Below are 17,364 nucleotides of genomic sequence, written 5' to 3' on the forward strand. Positions count from 1 at the left end.
ATCATTTTTTCGATTATTCTCGATAAAAAAGTTATCGGACGAGTTATCGGACGGACGGACAGACGGACAGGGCTAAATCAACTCAGCTTGTCGCCCTAATCAAGAATATATATACTTTGTGGGGTCTGCCACGCCTCCTTCTGCCTGTTACATACATTTCAACAAAACCATTATACCCTGATTTCCCATTTTCAATGGGTTCAGGGTATAAAAAAAGTCTTATAGTGGAAGGAGATGGGATATTGAAGGCGTTAAAAAAGACGTCAGTAGAGAGAAGTGGAGAGTAGTAGAACCTAACATGTGAGATACATTTTTGGATATCAGACACTATATCTGAGAGTCTTACTGATAAACATGTGAGGGATCTGCTGCTATTAGGGACACGAGTTAATGTGTTATCCTATTGAGTCGCTGTTAGTCACTGAGAGTGGGATTTTGGGTTTGTTGTCCTGATGATCTAAGTAATCTCCAACAAGAGTAGCTAGCTAGTAAAAACCTTTTGCTATAATTTTTATTTTGGAAACTTTGTTAACTTGTTTTATTTGTTAATACTTTGTGATACACGAGTACGTGTGAACGTCAAAATTACAGGGTATTTTATTGGGGAATCGATAGAGGAGGTTACTAGTAACTTAACTATCCAAATTAGAAACTTCTAGCTCTTATACTTTAGGAGATATAAACTTTTGTTGTTTGCCACGCCCCCTTTGGGCGGAGATAAATCCATCATAGCTCGTTTGACTTGTGAGTATATAATATACCTGCGTATATATATCAAATTTCAGGTCTCTAGCCTCTAGTAAGCGTAGATATATAACTTTTCTCTTCACCTTTAAAGAATCGAAACATTAGCTCACGTGCAAACTTTCAGCATTCTAGATTTACAACTTTCACTTCCGTGAATGAGTATAATAAAATCAAAGTTTGTAGAGCAAATGTACAAGTTAAAAGTACTATGAGCTTAAGTGTTGTTGAAAAATGAAGAAACATAGAAGTTAAAAAAAAAAATACGAGCATACTCAGGATGATATGTAAATAAGAAACTGTTGAAGAGCGCTTTAAACGAGCTTGTGCCCTTCTTGAGGCACTACACGCTGAGTACAAACCCCACAAACTGGAAGAGGTCAATACCACATCTAATGTGCTTGGGGAAGTGGATGAATTGCCCATCCAATGCATTTTACAGCAAATACAGCAACAATCTCAGATGCGAATGGCGACTATGGAGCACATAATACAACGACTGCTACCGCAGCAGGTGGATAACGAGTCATCGTCAGGCTCGCAGCAAGTCGCAGGACCATCAATGAAAGATGGGAACTGCCACGGATTCATATCGCACTATTTGATGGAGATTATAAGGAATGGCACACGTTTAAGGCAAGACAACGTTGACGAATATTCAGATCATCACTTAAAATCTTGTTTAAAAGAAGCTGCAAAACTTATTCAGCATCTGCCCTTGCCGATGCCCACTATGAAATATCTTGGAATTCATTAGTTGATCGGTACGAGAAGCCTCTCTATTTGGTAAACTTGTTGTTGGATACATTTACTGGACTACCCAAGGTTGCGGATCAAAACCAAGCATCGCTTTGATCGTTAACAAACGAAGCTGGTACCGTAATTCGGGCATTAGACGCTTCTGGACAAACGGATCGGGATATTGGCTGATTCACTTGCTCATGGTGAAGGCTGATCACACCACACGTCTTGAATGGTATGAAAAGATATGGCAAATACTACGATAATGCAGTTGCCCAAGTTCCTGAATGCAGGTTGTGATCGACTGGAGCTCAGCCAATCTGCAACTACGAAAAGCAGCAAGTCAAACAGGACAGAGGTACCAGGAACGCAAATGCGCTACTCGCTACTTTAGAGCGCTGTGCGAAGTGCAACAAGGAACACGCATTGATGGCATGTACACAGTTTTTGGATCTATCTATTCAGCAATTATATGCCTTTGCAAAGTCCAAACACATGTGTTTTAATTGTTTAAGACTTGGTCATGGATTGAGCGCTTGCACATCGAAGTCATCTTATAAGCATTGCAAGTGCCGACATCACTCAGTTTTGCGTTTCGACCAACGTAATAAGGACAAAGGTGAGCCACAGCTACACCAGCTGGATTAGTCAAATGAGGCTTTAGGTGCTAGCACAGTTGTAGCACTGATGAACGCCATGATTTCGTCGAAAGGTGGCAAAGCTGCAAATATGAGAAGTACACTGCCAACGGCGCAGGTGTATGTGCGCAATTCTCGAGGACAAGATGTAGTTTGCCGCATATTATTGGACTGCGGCTCGGAGTTGTCTTACGTTTCGGAACGGTGTGTCCAGACAAGGGGTCTGGCACGTTCACATTCTCGCATTTCCATATCTGGAATCTTTTCAATCAAGGCAGAAACGATAAGAGGGCTTTGTTCTCTACACAGATGCATCGCTTGAGGTCAAGGCACACGTGCTTGGAATCATTACTTCGACACTGATGAGAGAAACTATAAATGCAGCAGACCTCTCTATATTTTGCGGCCTCACCCTTGCAGACGCCGCATTGGTAATCATTGTATAATCATCACAACTAGAACTACTTCACCCTTAGCTACCATGGAGATCAATGCATTGTTGCAACAGTTGACGTCTGCAAATACAGAAGATGATTTAGTGGAGACTCATTTCGTCCAAACACATTCGCGTAATGAAGAAGGAAAGAGATATATAGTCAAGCTACCATTCAAGCAAGGGAATCCAGAGTTTGCAGACACATTTCATGGAACCAAGTCTCGCTTCTTGGCAGTTGACCACCGTTTGATGAAGGATGCAGCTTTACGATCGAAGTATGTACAATTCATGCGTGAGTACATACAACTGGACCACATGAAGGAGATGGATGCAGAAGAAGACGCCACTTCCAAGAAGGTTTTCTACGTGTCGCACCATCCGATGCTAGGTGCAAAGCTGCGTATGGTATTTGATGGCTCATTTCAAGACCGAGATGGTCGCTCTCTAAACGATGCACTTTAAAACGCAATCTGTTCAACGTATGCATGAGGTTTCGAATGCACAAGTTTGAATTTTCGGCTGATATAGTGAAGATGTTTAGACAAATTTTGGTTGCCTCTAAACATCAGGATTTTCAACGAATATTATGGAGAGAAGATCCGAGCACAATTGAAACACTTCAGACTCTGCACAGTTACATAGGGCGTCAGCGCCATTCCTCAAATAGCACCTGACTGAGTACCGCGCAAAGTGATAAAACCAACATATCAACAGCAACATCAAACGTACTAGGACTACACTGGGATCCTGGACAAGACAACCTTGCATACAACAAAGCGACAAGTACACATTTCTGATCCTCTGCGCATTGGGCTTAATTTGGATGGGGACTCTGAACTCCCGATGAAACAGGCGTACTCTTGGCAGATGTATCGCAAGGACATTTCGTCGCTACAACAGCTTAAGATACCCCGTTTCATAAAAAGCCGCATGGATCACATCGAGTTACATGCATTCTCAGACGCTTCACTTAAGGCTTACTCTGCAGTTGTCTGCAGCAGAGTTGCGTATAGTGAGGGCTCTATAGGAGTATATCTTGCTACTGCCAAGACTCGCGTGGCACCTCTAAGACTATTGTTAAGGCAATTCAGGCTACTCTGAGCAAGAAGGAAGTGACGGCCTATGCATGGTGCGATTCTACAATCGTGTTGTCCTGACTGTCCAATCAATCCTGTAAATTGAAGATGTTCGTTGCCAATCGTACGGCTGAAATACTTGAGACAATCCTACGGGACGCTTGGAGGCATGTGAGTACCAATGAAAATCCTGCGGATTGTGCATCCCGAGGAATGCTCGCCGGTTCTTAACTTTGAGTTATGGTGGAAGGGATGGTCCTGGCTTCATCATGCCCAGGAGTTTTTTGACATGCTTCAACGATCAAAATTCTGCTGTTCTATTGTACCGCCAGCAGAAGAAGCGGAGTTCAAGGCCAATATTCTGACGGCAAAGCGCTTGAAGAAGCAACCACTACAGCGCCGTTTCAAGTTGAGCTAGCTAGCTCTTTTTGTTGACCAGGATGGCCTTATTAAAGTTGGAGGACGCTTAGAAAACTCTTATCAATCTAGAGATGCCAAACACCCGATTGTACTACCTAACCACAATCGACTAGTTGAGCTGTTACTGCAGCATAAACATCAGTTCAACCTTCATCCGGGAGTTTCGGCAATGCTATAATTCGTCAGAAGTACTCGATACTTAGATCCCGAAATCACATCCGACGAATCTCGCATGGATGCCTAAACTGTTTCAAGCAGCGTCATCACACTACACAACAGCTTGTGGCTAACCTACCTGCCACTCGTGTGCGGCAGGCCTTTACATTCGAAAAAACTGGAGTCGATTATGCTGGACCTATCTTGCTAAAGGTACACAAGGTGACATCAGCACTTCATCTAGAATTAGCAACACAGATACTCTGGCAGCCCTCAGATGTTTTATGCAAAATTCTTACGCTCAAAAAATGTGAAAATTACAGGACACTTTTCGATATGTCACGCTTTAAAAATTATTTTTGGGACATCGATAGAGGACGTTACCAGTAACTCAACTATCTAAACTCCTCTAGCTTCCAGCTCTTAAACTGTAGGAGATATAAACTTTTGCGGTTTACCACGCACCCTTTGGACGGAGATATATCCTTTATAGCTCGTTGGGTGGTCAGGATTTAAAAAAATCACTATATCTTCAGGTCCAATTTGGCACCGAATCGCACCGAAAAATATTGCGTTCATACGGACGGAAAAGACTAACATTGCACAAAACCAATATAATCATTTCAGTTTCGTGAATAAGTATAATAAAACTATTTAAATAAATAAAACATAATCTTCCAAATAAAGTGATTAATCTGTTTGATCTATATAAACCTTCGGAAATCGTGCCAACATAAAACTATGACAGAAACGAAACCAACAATTTAGAATCTGAAGATGAGGATGAATATGGTTGGGTGTTTCGGTGATAATGTGCTCATAAGAAAGCATAACACACAGACATATGTAAACGTGGACTACTCTGTTACTTGCTTATTTGTTACTTCTATTCTTCAAACTCTGTAGTCTTACAAAAATTGTAGTCAAGCGCGTAACACACACCCATACATAATTGTTTGCTTAATATTAACTTTGGCTATATGATTGGCACGGACCCGGCATTAAATCAATAAATATAAACTTGTTATTCTAAATAGTAGTTTCTTGCATTCGTAAATGTTTGGAGCCAGAGAGAGTGGACGAAAAAACTCGTCATCTTTTATCCCTGGGTATAAGTTGGTACATCATACACATGTAAACTAAGCTAATAATCAAAAACACAATAAAAATATTATACAAATAACACTAACTTAACACTATCCTATCACTGAAAAATATATTTGTTTACTGATGTTTTTATAGAATAACAAACGCTTACCTATCACCAGGACGTAAATTAGATCCACATTTTGCACAGCTGAAGCATCTAAGATGAAATACACAGTTTATAATTTGTTTTTGTTGATTTTGTAAATCAATATTATTAATTCCGGTAAGAGCTTTTGCTACCATTTCACTTGGGGGTATTGTTTCCCCACATCCAGAACAAACACCAGAACTACCAAACATGCTGTAAAAAAGAATAATATCAAGAAAAAATGTAATTGCATAATAATGTTCTTTAAGCATAATCTGTAGGGAAGCTAGCTATACTCTCTTCGTTGTTGATAGGCATTTATTACAATACCCATATTAAATTAATATTTATTTATGTAGATAATCGCGTTAGCTATAGATTTATTGCAGACATGCCATAGTCTTTCTTTATATCTTACTATATATCTTATCTTACATCACTAATCATAGAACACATAGACCGGACACGAAAATTTTGTAAATTTTGTATGTTTGTAGGTAGAAGCAGCCGCTCACGAAAATCGAAATTCGCAGCAAGAACCCATGTCTTCCCTTCTGTGTGAAGAGCAGTGGTGCCAGATTTTGAACGACAAGATAGGCCCTGATCAAGAATCTGCCTGTTACATACATTTCAACAAAACCATAAAACCCTTATTTCCCTTTTTCAATGGGTTCAGAGTATAACAAGTAAAAAAGCTCTAGTCGAGACTGCTCGACTACGAGATCCCCTGAACCCTACAAGCAACTGATATTTCAATAATAGTTAGCACACACACACGCATACAAAAAAATACACGCACACACATATACATACAAATAAACACACGCATACACACACACACACGCATATACAGGCGTTTGCGCTTTGGTTGCGCTGCAGTGTGGCAATATTATGAGAACTTATTTGTTGAATAATTTAATTTCTAGACGTACGATCGTAATGAAACTTTCAGAGCGTAATCATGATGTCTCAATGTATGTGTATACCGAAGCACAAGTCTCTAGTATTACGATATACGCCTTTTACAAAGATGAGGGTGAGGGGGTGGACTTAGGGGTGGGGGTAAATTTTAACAAAAATCGAAATTGTATAAAATGAATCTTAATATACATTTTAAATTTGGAGACTCTAGCTTGAAAGATGTAGGAGATATAATTATTTAAGTGGTCTTCGATAAGGTTTTTTATCGATAAAAAAGTATCAGAATGAGATATCGTTTTTTGGTGATAAACTCGATATGCGCGTGATATATACGGACATTTTAAAAGAAAGTTGAAGTCTCTAGCTCTTATATCTTCTGAAATCGACGCGTTCAAACATACGGACAGACGGACGGACGGACGGACAGACGGACAGGGCTAAATCGACTCAGCTCGTCGCCCTGATCAAGAATATATATACTTTATGGGGTCTGCCACGCCTCCTTCTGCCTGTTACATACATTTCAACAAATCATTATACCCTGATTTCCCATTTTCAATGGGTTCAGGGTATAATTATTTATATATAAACTTGAATCAAAATATTACGAGCTTATATAGAATTTAGTTAAGTATTTCACAAAAAAAAATTTTTCAGTTTAAAAAATCAATGTAGTGAAAATGGTATATCTTCTGAATATCAGTGTTTTCATGAGAGCATAGAAATATGATAAATATGGGAACATACCCTCTACGCACTCAACAGCTAGCATACATAAAATAGATAATATGTGTGACATGTATGAAGTCAGCGATAGAATGAGAATAGCTAATAGGCCAACGCGGAGTCTTACAAACTCAACGATAAGATAAGCATATGTAATAGGCTAATGCCACTAACCAGAGAACACATAGACCGGACACCGAGCATTAGTTATTGCTCGGCTCCTCACTTTTAGGTTCGAGCTACGAAAATATACGGAAGCACAATTATTTTGCTAGTCGATGGTTGAACAATAGATACCTCTATGCTCAATGTGTTCCTTGCCCTCTGTTCTCTCAAGTGTGCTCAAGCTCGTACAAAGTTTTGCGTTTTCGTTATTATTTGCGAGAAGGGTATGAAAGCGTTGGTGCGCATAATAAAAATTGTTTTCGCGACGAGCGTGCACACACACACTACAGTCGCTTGGTCATATATGTAGAATTTATATACCTGTGTGCGAAACTCTTGCTGCCTATAGGAATTTTAGAGCCCAGCATTTGCATTTGGTTTGGGATATCGTACATGTGCGTTTGTGTATGTGCAGTTGTGTAAGCATTGGGACATTGGCGTATGCCTGCCTCAACTTAGAATTGTGTGAACGATTTTGGGTTCGAATTGGAGAGGTAGCTGATTAACTAAAGTGACAAATGCACTTGCCAATACTTGACAGGTGCAAGGGAGCGACAATCGCATCCCATTTTGTATACTGAGCTTAATCATTGATAGACAATCAAAGATCATTGAAATGAAATCAGGTGCTTAAATATAAGCACGAGGCACCCGCCAGTCACACGTAATGTGAGTTACTCGCCGGTCACAGTTCCACAAAGTATTTAACCTACAACGTTGATATTTTGCACGTAAACATACTATATAAACATAAAAGCATAGAAATTGTATTTTTCATAAGAAATTGAAAATACAAATTAAATTTGGTTGGATGCGGTTTGCAAAAATTTCGGTAGCTTGCGGGTAAAATGTTGCTCTTCGGCCCATGGGCTGGTTCGGGTAGGGTGCAAAATTTCGGCCCAAGCCCCCCTCTAATTTATAGTGTTGAGTCGACCACCCAGTATCACAAGCTGGTGGGGGCGTGACAAATCAGATAAAACTGTATGTCCTATAGTTTTATAGCTAGAGCCCTGACGTTTTGCACGTAAGCTAATGCTATGAATATATAAAGTTTGATGAAATTGAAAATTATATGTCTACGCCCACTAGGGGCGAGGCAAATCGGACAAAACTGTATCTCCTAGAGTATGTTTATATTTTATATCTGCTCCCACTAGGGCCGTGGCCCACTGGGTGCGAGTTATTTATTATGTCATTTTAATGGCGAGGCATATAGAAAAATACCTTGCATTTTTGAATGAGACTGCATCCAGAGTCCGAATATACTATTCACTGTTCATTCGGCTCGTTACCAACTTCAATTCCAAAATACTAATTGAACAAAATGCTCCCCAAATCATGTTTCTGCTTGAATAAAACATAGGATCCTTTCTTAAATCATGACAATAATAATTAATCCAATCAGGACCGTCCAGGATTAAATTCTTCTCATCAGAAAATATGGCCTCTTAGAGTAAAGACTTAAAAATATACTGTAAGCCAAAAGAGGATGATTTATATCTTTCGGCAAATCTGTAAGGCGGTTGAGCTGTTGCTGGCTTTGGCAATAATTTTGCGTTTATTGCGCGCACAGTGGGGTATAATAATGATACACAAAAATGCAAGCAAATATGCTAGCACACAGCAAAAGTTAACGGTTCTTTCTTAGTTTTCTATAAATTGAACACGATTTCGGTAAATTTTACTGAACATGCTCCTGTCAACAAGGGACAGTCAAATTAAAAACCTGAAAAATGTTGTTAGAATTGATTGAAAGTTTAAGTTTCAGGGTGTTTCAGGGTTGCTGTTGAATATGTATCCATAAAATTAAGTTGCGAGTAATCATTTTAATTTCAATTTTAATTTAAAAAGCTCGAAATCCTAATGATCGGCAAAGTAACCCCGTCCCAACGATGTGAAGGGCCGCGACAGCGCAGAGACTACGCTGGCGGCACTTCATTTTTGACCAGCTCATGGAACCAGTGGTGCCAGATTAGCTATTAAATAGCATTTCTAGATTTTAAAATAAGTCCGAAATGCTATATAAATAAAAAAAATGATATTAGCTATAAATCTAGCTTTTTTCCAAAAGCATCGTTTTAATTTCATTTTAGTATTTAAAGAAAAAAATTTTCATCTAAGTCGCAAACTGTACTTACACCATCACCAATTGCACATTTCTCGGCATTAATTGTGTGAAAGAGTGTATTTCAAAATGCAGTAAACCTATAAGCAAAAATTTCATGATTTGCGGACAAAAATCACAGATTTTAAAGATTGTATGCAGTGCAGTGTTTTTGCCAAATTACATGACATTAAAATGAATAAAGAGAGTTCAACTATTGTTCAGGCATGAACATATGAATATACGAAGATCGTATACATGCCTCCGACGCACTCAACGACTAGCAGTAGTGGGTCACATGTACGGACTGTATAAATAGACAAATGAAGACCAACCCTTGCGACCCCAGAGTCAGAATACGTGAGACGAGCGCTGAGCCTTTAAACTCAGCGATAGGATACGAATAGACCAACGCGGAGTCTTACATACTCAGCGATAAGATAAGAGTATGTAATAGCCCAATGCTGAGCCTTACACACTCCGCAATAGATACAATAGATTTAAGGGTTGAAACCTATGCTGAGTCTGGGTATATAAACCCAGACTCAGAAGAATGAAAACACCATCAAAGTCAAGTGTATTCGTTTAGCTACTTTGTAAACTTTTTAACAAATTTTTAAGCTATTTACAGCTATTTTTACACCCTGAACCCATTGAAAATGGGAAATCAGGGTATAATGGTTTTATTGAAATGTATGTAACAGGCAGAAGGAGGCGTGGCAGACCCCACAAAGTATATATATTCTTGATCAGGGCAACGAGCTGAGTCGATTTAGCCCTGTCCGTCTGTCTGTCTGTCTGTCCGTCCGCTCGTCCGTCCGTCTGTCCGTATGTTTGAACGGGTCGATTTCAGAAGATATAAGAGCTAGAGACTTCAACTTTCTTTTAAAAATGTCCGTATATACAGCGCGCATATCGGGTTTATCACTAACAAACGATAGCTCATTCCGATATTTTTTTATCGATAAAAAACCTTATCGAAGATCACTTAAAAAATTATATCTCCTACATCTTTCAAGCTAGAGTCTCCAAATATAAAATGAATACTAAGATGCATTTTATACAATTTATACAATTTATACAAAATGAAACTTCAGCACATGATCTACATATTCTATTGAATAATTGACAAATTAAAACAAATTAAAAATCATTCACAATTAGCTACAGTGACTCTGCCTTAATTGATAATGTTTTTAATCGATAGTAAAATATCGGGAATAGTTATCGATTTTAAAAGTCAAGTCTCTAGCTCTTATATCTTCTGAGATCCACGCACTCATACATAAGGACAGACGGACAGGCGGACGGACAGACAGACGGACAGAGCCAAATCGACTCAGTTTGTCGCCCTGATCAAGAATATATATATACTTTGTGGGGTTTTCCACGCCTCCTTCTGCCTGTTATATACTTTTCAACAAAACCTTGATTACCCATTTTCAATGGGTTCAGAGTATATAAAAAAACAAGTAAGAAAGCTCTAGTCGAGACTGCTCGACTACGAGATCCCCTGAACCCTTCGAGCAACTGATATTTCAGTAATAATTCGCACATACACACGCACACACACACACACACACACACACACACACACACACAACACACACACACCCCACACACACACACACACACACGCACACGCACCACACACACACACACACACACACACACACACACACACACACACACACACACCACACACACACCCACACACACAACCACACACCACACCCACACCCACACACACACACACACACACACACCCCAACCGAAGCACAATTCTATTCATAACACTACTCAAAGATAATATATATTTTTTAACAAAAACCAATTATAAATACGTCTTAATATATATTAAAATTTGGACCCACTCTAGCTATAATGATGTAGGAGAAATAATTTTTTTAACTGACTTTCGATAGGGTTATTTTATCGGATAAAAAATATCGGGGAATGAGGTTTATCGTTTTTTAGTGAAAAAACCCGATATGCGCGCTTTATATACGGAGATTTAAGTCTCTAGCTCTTATATCTTCTGAGATCGACGCGTTCATACATACGGACAGACGGACGGACGGACAGACAGACAGACGGACAGGGCCAAATCGACTCAGCTCGTCGTGCTGATCAAGAATATATATACTTTTTGGGGTCTGCCACGCCTCCTTCTGCCTGTTACATACATTTCAACAAAACCATTATACCCTGATTTCCCATTTTCAATGGGTTCAGGGTATAAAAAAAAAGTAAGAAAGCTCTAGTCGAGACTGCTCAACTACGAGATCCCCTGAACCCTACAAGCAACTGATATTTCAATAATTATTAGCAAACACACACGCACTTCTACATACAAATACACGCACACACATACACATACAAACATACGCATACACACACACTCACATATACAAGTGATTGCGCTTGGGTTGCGCTGCAGTGTGAGCAATATTATGAGAACTTATTTGTTGAACAATTTAATTTCTAGACGTACGATCGTAATGAAACTTTCAGAACGTAATCATAATGTTGAAATGCATGTGTATACCGAAGCACAAGTCTCTAGTATTTGATATACGACTTTTACATAGATGAGGGTGAGGGGGTGGAGTGGAGGGGTTGGGGGTAAATTTTAACAAAAGCCGAAAATGTATCATATGCATCTTAATATACATTTTAAATTTGGAGACTAGCTTGAAAGATGTAGGAGATATAATTTTTTAAGTGATCTTCGATAAGGTTTTTATCGATAAAAAAGTATCGGAATGAGTTATCGTTTTTTAGTGAAAAACCCGATATGCGCGCTGTATATACGGACATTTTTAAAAGAAAGTTGAAGTCCCTAGCTCTTATATCTTCTGAAATCGACCCGTTCAAACATACGGACAGACGGACGGACGAGCGGACGGACAGACAGACAGACAGACGGACAGGGCTAAATCGACTCAGCTCGTTGCCCTGATCAAGAATATATATACTTTGTGGGGTCTGCCACGCCTCCTTCTGCCTGTTACATACATTTCAACAAAACCATTATACCCTGATTTCCCATTTTCAATGGGTTCAGCGTATAATAAAAATAGCTTGTGTCTAAAAATTTGTAAAAATCTGTTGGTTTTTTAATTATAATCGCATCCACCATACCTGGAATAATCCTTTTTACAGAGTATTAGACCACGTCGGGTAAAACAGCTAGAGCCGACGTCGGCTAACATAGCTCCACAGCAATGACATTTTAGGCAACTATTGTGCCAATATCTGTCTAATGCATATAAAAGATATCTATCACTTATTTTGTCTATGAAAATATAAAAAGAAAAGAATAGAGTTAGTGTATAGAATATGAATTAAAATTAAATTATTAATTATATATAACTACCATAAATTTTATAATTGACTTCATAGTATGATACTTTTAGGAATAGCTAATCGGTAACAATCTTATAGCCGTTTTTGAGTCTTCAATATTATATACTAGCTGGCCCGGCAAACGTTGCATTGTCCTATCCATTATTTCTAGGTAAAAAATTGTTGAAAGCTATGTTGTTCAGGTTGGGATACACTGATTAATTTATTAATCGAATTTTCATTCAAGCACCTTGTGGTAAACGACATTCTTTGTTTTTTGGTCAGGTGCAAGAACAAATAACAAACCATGAGAATAACACGCATTTTCTAGATTGAGGCCACAAATAGTCAAAGATTGGCTCTGTGATTTGTTGATCGTCATGGCGAAGGCAAGTCGAATTGGAAATTGAATTCGTTTAAACTCAAAGGGCATATCTGTTGGGATCATCGGAATCCTAGGAATAAGAACTTCTTTAAATTTTCTTTTGAATATCGACGCGTGAATCACATTGCTCATCAGTTTTCTTATCACCAAATGCGTTCCATTGCACAGTTTTGGTTGGTTTTAATTTCTAAGCATGATAACTACCGAGCTAACCTTCAGTTGTAAATTGAATAATTTCCGCCATAAATGAAGTCATTTGGAAACAGGCATTGTATTTTTGAGTGTTCGCTAGATGCCGTGATTTTAGTGTTTCGCCATGAAGCAGGGAACGCAATGGCTCGGACCACTAATGGCAATGTCACTTTACCACTCAGGTAGCACAAACCGAGCAAACTTTAATGTGTCACAATGCTCGCAAACAACGTCCATTGGACCAATGCAAACTAAACGCTGCAAGCTGTAGTCAATGGTGCAATCATATCGAAACGCTGCTCGGTTCAAATCAATCCTTAAACCAGTTTCACGGGCTGCCTCTCTTTGAGAAGCACGAATTAAAGCCCTTCACTGGGTACTAACGCGGCGCCTTTCGCGGGCGATTCCTCGTTCGTCGTCAAATAATTGACTCGCGATATTCCGTTTCCTAATTGCATCATGGGTCCGCCGGGAAAGATTAGCTCTTCTAAGACACGGCATTTTTATTAATAGTAATACTGAATATGCCCTCGCACAAAACCTTATAAAACAATCGAGAAAACAAATACCTGAACTTTCGAGATATTTAGCTTCTGTATGCACGTGTATTATTTTTATCAAATGTGTTTTTTTTTTTTTATGAATAGTCAGGTTCGCCTGAGGCTGTGCCGTACATTTGTTTATTTACTTCTATACAATTGTATAATATGAGAGCAGGACCGAAAACAAGCCTACTGAGTATCGATGGATATTTGAATCTTTAGGGAAAAACCGCGTTTTTCAAGTATTCGTCAAATTTTTTCAGTATTTTTAAGATCTACTGTCCTACTCTACTACTACTACTAGAATCAAAAACCATGAAAATTGGTCCAGCAGATCAAGAGTTAGAAGTGTACTGAGCTCCAAGGTCAGCACCTAAAACCAAATATGAGCTATGGCAGTGGCTGTTGCATGGTTGGTTTTGAACAATAACATGTACGTATCCTTTTTGAAGAAGAATTTGCTCCAAAATGCAGAAAAACTGGGTCTAGAAGGGCGATCCCGATTGCATCAGGCAAATGACCAAAACAATAAACCGGGTATTGACTAGTCCTGGTTGATCTGAAACAGTCCAAATGTGGTAAGTCCGCAGGCCCAGTGGTCATAGCTGAACGTTATAGAAAATTTGTGGGCAAAATTGGGCGTGTCCATTCGGAAATGGTCAATATTCAATAAAAATGACCTCAAAACGGCCCTGTTGGAGGATTGGTCAAAAATCTCCAGCGGAATCACCCGAAAATAAGTAAACTCGATGGAATCACGATTCAAAAAGGTGATTAAACAAAAATGAGTTAAAAAATTATCCTAATATCAGAATTCTTGGACAATAAGGTCATTGAAAATGAAGTTCACGAAATAAGCTGTGACATGGAAAAGGGCTGCTTTTTTTAGTTTTCTTTAGTGTTAAATCTTATTAATCATAATAGAAAAATAATTGAAAGCGTTAATACATAATGAATAACAAATAAATAAGACCTCATTTAAATTTTTTGGATATCTTTACTGGTTTAGCGGGAAAACGGTTTCAAAGTTTTACTATGCTGCTGCACGAAATAAGGTGTGAGCCACTGTATGTACATATGTATGTATTTGAGCACTTCACAAGATCAACCAAATGCAAATGCTGGTCTTTAAAATTGCTACTGTCAGCAAAAGCTTAGCACACAGGCATAAAAATGCTCATAGTACATGTAGCAAGGGAGAGTGTATGTGTACATGCCAGTCGCGAAATCATATTCTTTATGCGCTTCAACGCTTTCATACCCTTCCTAGAAATAATCATGAAAACGCTAACATTTTGCATTAGCGGGCCAAACGCATTTAAGATTTCGGTGTACCCTTTACCCTACCGGTATATTTCGGTAGCTGAGATCGTCGCGAACAAATTTCGATTTTTGTGCGCTGCTGAGTTTGATGATTTGAGAGCCCATAGAGAGAGAGAGAGAGAGAGAGAGAGAGAGAGAGAGAGAGAGAGAGAGAGAGAGAGAGAGAGAGGGAGAGAGAGAGAAAAGAGAGAGGTGTGAGAGAGAGTAGGACAAAAAACGCAAAGCGCACCGACTAACTGACTACATTTGTTTATTTACTTCTATACTATTGTATAATATGAGAGCAGGACCGAAAACAAGCCTACTGAGTATCAATGGAAATTTGAATCTTTAGGGAAAAACCGCGTTTTTCAAGTATTCGTCAAATATTTTCAGTATTTTTAAGATCTACTGTCCTACTCTACTACTACTACTAGAGATAAATCCAACAAATCAAAAACCATGAAAATTGGTCCAGCAGATCTCGAGTTATAAGTGTAGGAACACTTTTCACAACTCTCTTTTATATATATAGATAAACATAAGTGCCGTAATATGATCGGTTACTTATGTATAGACTGGCCTGCAGCGTGGGATATGCAACGTAAGCATTGTTACGTTCTCATCCACGTCGTAGCTTAAACACTTAAATGTATATGCCGTCTGCATGTACATACAAACATATATACACACATATACGACATGCTATATACTCCCGTTCTGCTGCTGATTTTAACGACAGAATTCCTTATGTAAACTTTATGTATCTTAGGCTAAGACTTTGAATGAATAAATTACAGAGAACATTCTCTGGATAACACTCGAATGAAAGAGTTATTATTTATGTTGCCCGTGTTGGGTTCACAGCATATACTGTTGAGAATGATTCAACGAGCTAATTTCTAGGATGACATACAGGCGCTTCGAACTAAAGGAATGGTTCTGTCATCCATTAGTCTAGCCTCGCTGTCACCGTTCCTTGATGAAGTTGGGCTGCTACGTGTCGATGGTCGTCTCAAAAATTCAACCTTAAACTTCGATAGTCGCCATCCAATAATTTTGCCCAAAGGTCATCCAGTAACTAGAGCCATCATAATGTATTTCCCTCTGCGAAACTTGCACGCTAGTCCTCGAGCAGTGCTAGCCTTGGTTCGTTCCCAATGTTGGCCAATTGGAGGTCGAAAAACTGTAGCCGGTGCAATTCAGAGATGCGTAATTTGCTTTCGCGCAAGGCCTCGACTGGAGTCTACTTTTGCGGACCGTTCTTTTATAAGCCTGAGGTACAAAAGCTATCTAATTGGAGTTAGCCAAGGATTTAACTACCGCGTCATTTTTGCATGCACTTCAACGTTTTATATGCACCAGAGGAAAGCCAAGTCAAATCTCGTCTGACAAAGCCACAAACTTCCTTGGTGCACGCAATCAGCTACAGGAGTTGAGGCGTCTATTTCTGTGCGACACCCATCAGAAGGCTGTGAGGGACTTCTGTTTGGAGGCATTTCATACCTCCACGATCTTCTCCCTTTGGTGGTTTGTGGGAGGCGGCAGTGTAGACAGCGAAGCATCATTTCTACCAATGTGTTGGGTCCTACCCCTGCGCATTTCCTGAACGGTGGCCCTCCTTCGTCCTTCAATGAGCCCAACCTAACAGGGCTCAATTTTAATCGTTTGGATGCTTAGCAGCGCATAAGCTACCTCCAGCAGGTGTTCTGGAGTCGTTGGCGGGACGAACACCTCAACTTGTTGCAGCAGCGAGCGAAATGGAGAACCTCCAAACCTCCAGAATAATCTAACTTATCCGTGGAGTTGATGGCGTTGCACGGGTAGCCGTACTAAAAACTGAAACTGGCGAAATCAGAAGAGCTACAAATAAACTGTGCTTGCTGCCCCTTAAGGATTCTGTTCAAGACTGAGTCTTCAACGGGGGGAGGATGTTGGGCTCAGCAATCATCGCATCATGGTAGTTTAACGAATATGTTAGCAGTCAAGAGAATTTGTAAACTAGATCACGCTCTCCCATTTCCGTTCTCTTTTTCTCCCACGCAGCGGCTCAGTTTAATCAGCCGGCTCAGTTTAATCAGCCGGCTCGCGCGCATTAAATTTAGTAAGCAATTAACTCTTGTTTACCACAGATGCAGTGTTAGATTGACTATTATATACATAAATAATAGCGGACAGCACGACAGTCTAGTCGCTTGCTCGCGTCTATCACATAAGCTCTGTAACTCTAA

The 17,364-nt window shown here is 39.4% G+C and overlaps 1 protein-coding gene across 1 annotated transcript in view; it reads right to left on the minus strand.

Annotated features, from left to right (window-relative positions):
* The window catches only part of LOC149092005 (LIM domain transcription factor LMO4), a 45,713-nt gene that overhangs the window by 19,905 nt on the left and 8,444 nt on the right, over positions 1-17,364 (minus strand). The window contains exons 3-4 of the mRNA XM_089257699.1: positions 12,509-12,662; positions 5,470-5,661 (exon numbers count right to left, since the gene is read on the minus strand). Coding sequence (XP_089113825.1) covers positions 5,470-5,661; positions 12,509-12,662 — 346 coding nt within the window. The remainder of the gene's footprint in view (positions 1-5,469; positions 5,662-12,508; positions 12,663-17,364) is intronic.

This window comes from Drosophila navojoa, chromosome 3 (genome assembly GCF_054131105.1).
Source record: "Drosophila navojoa isolate 15081-1374.11 chromosome 3, UAZ_NAV_1.0, whole genome shotgun sequence".
Taxonomy (NCBI): domain Eukaryota; kingdom Metazoa; phylum Arthropoda; class Insecta; order Diptera; family Drosophilidae; genus Drosophila; species Drosophila navojoa.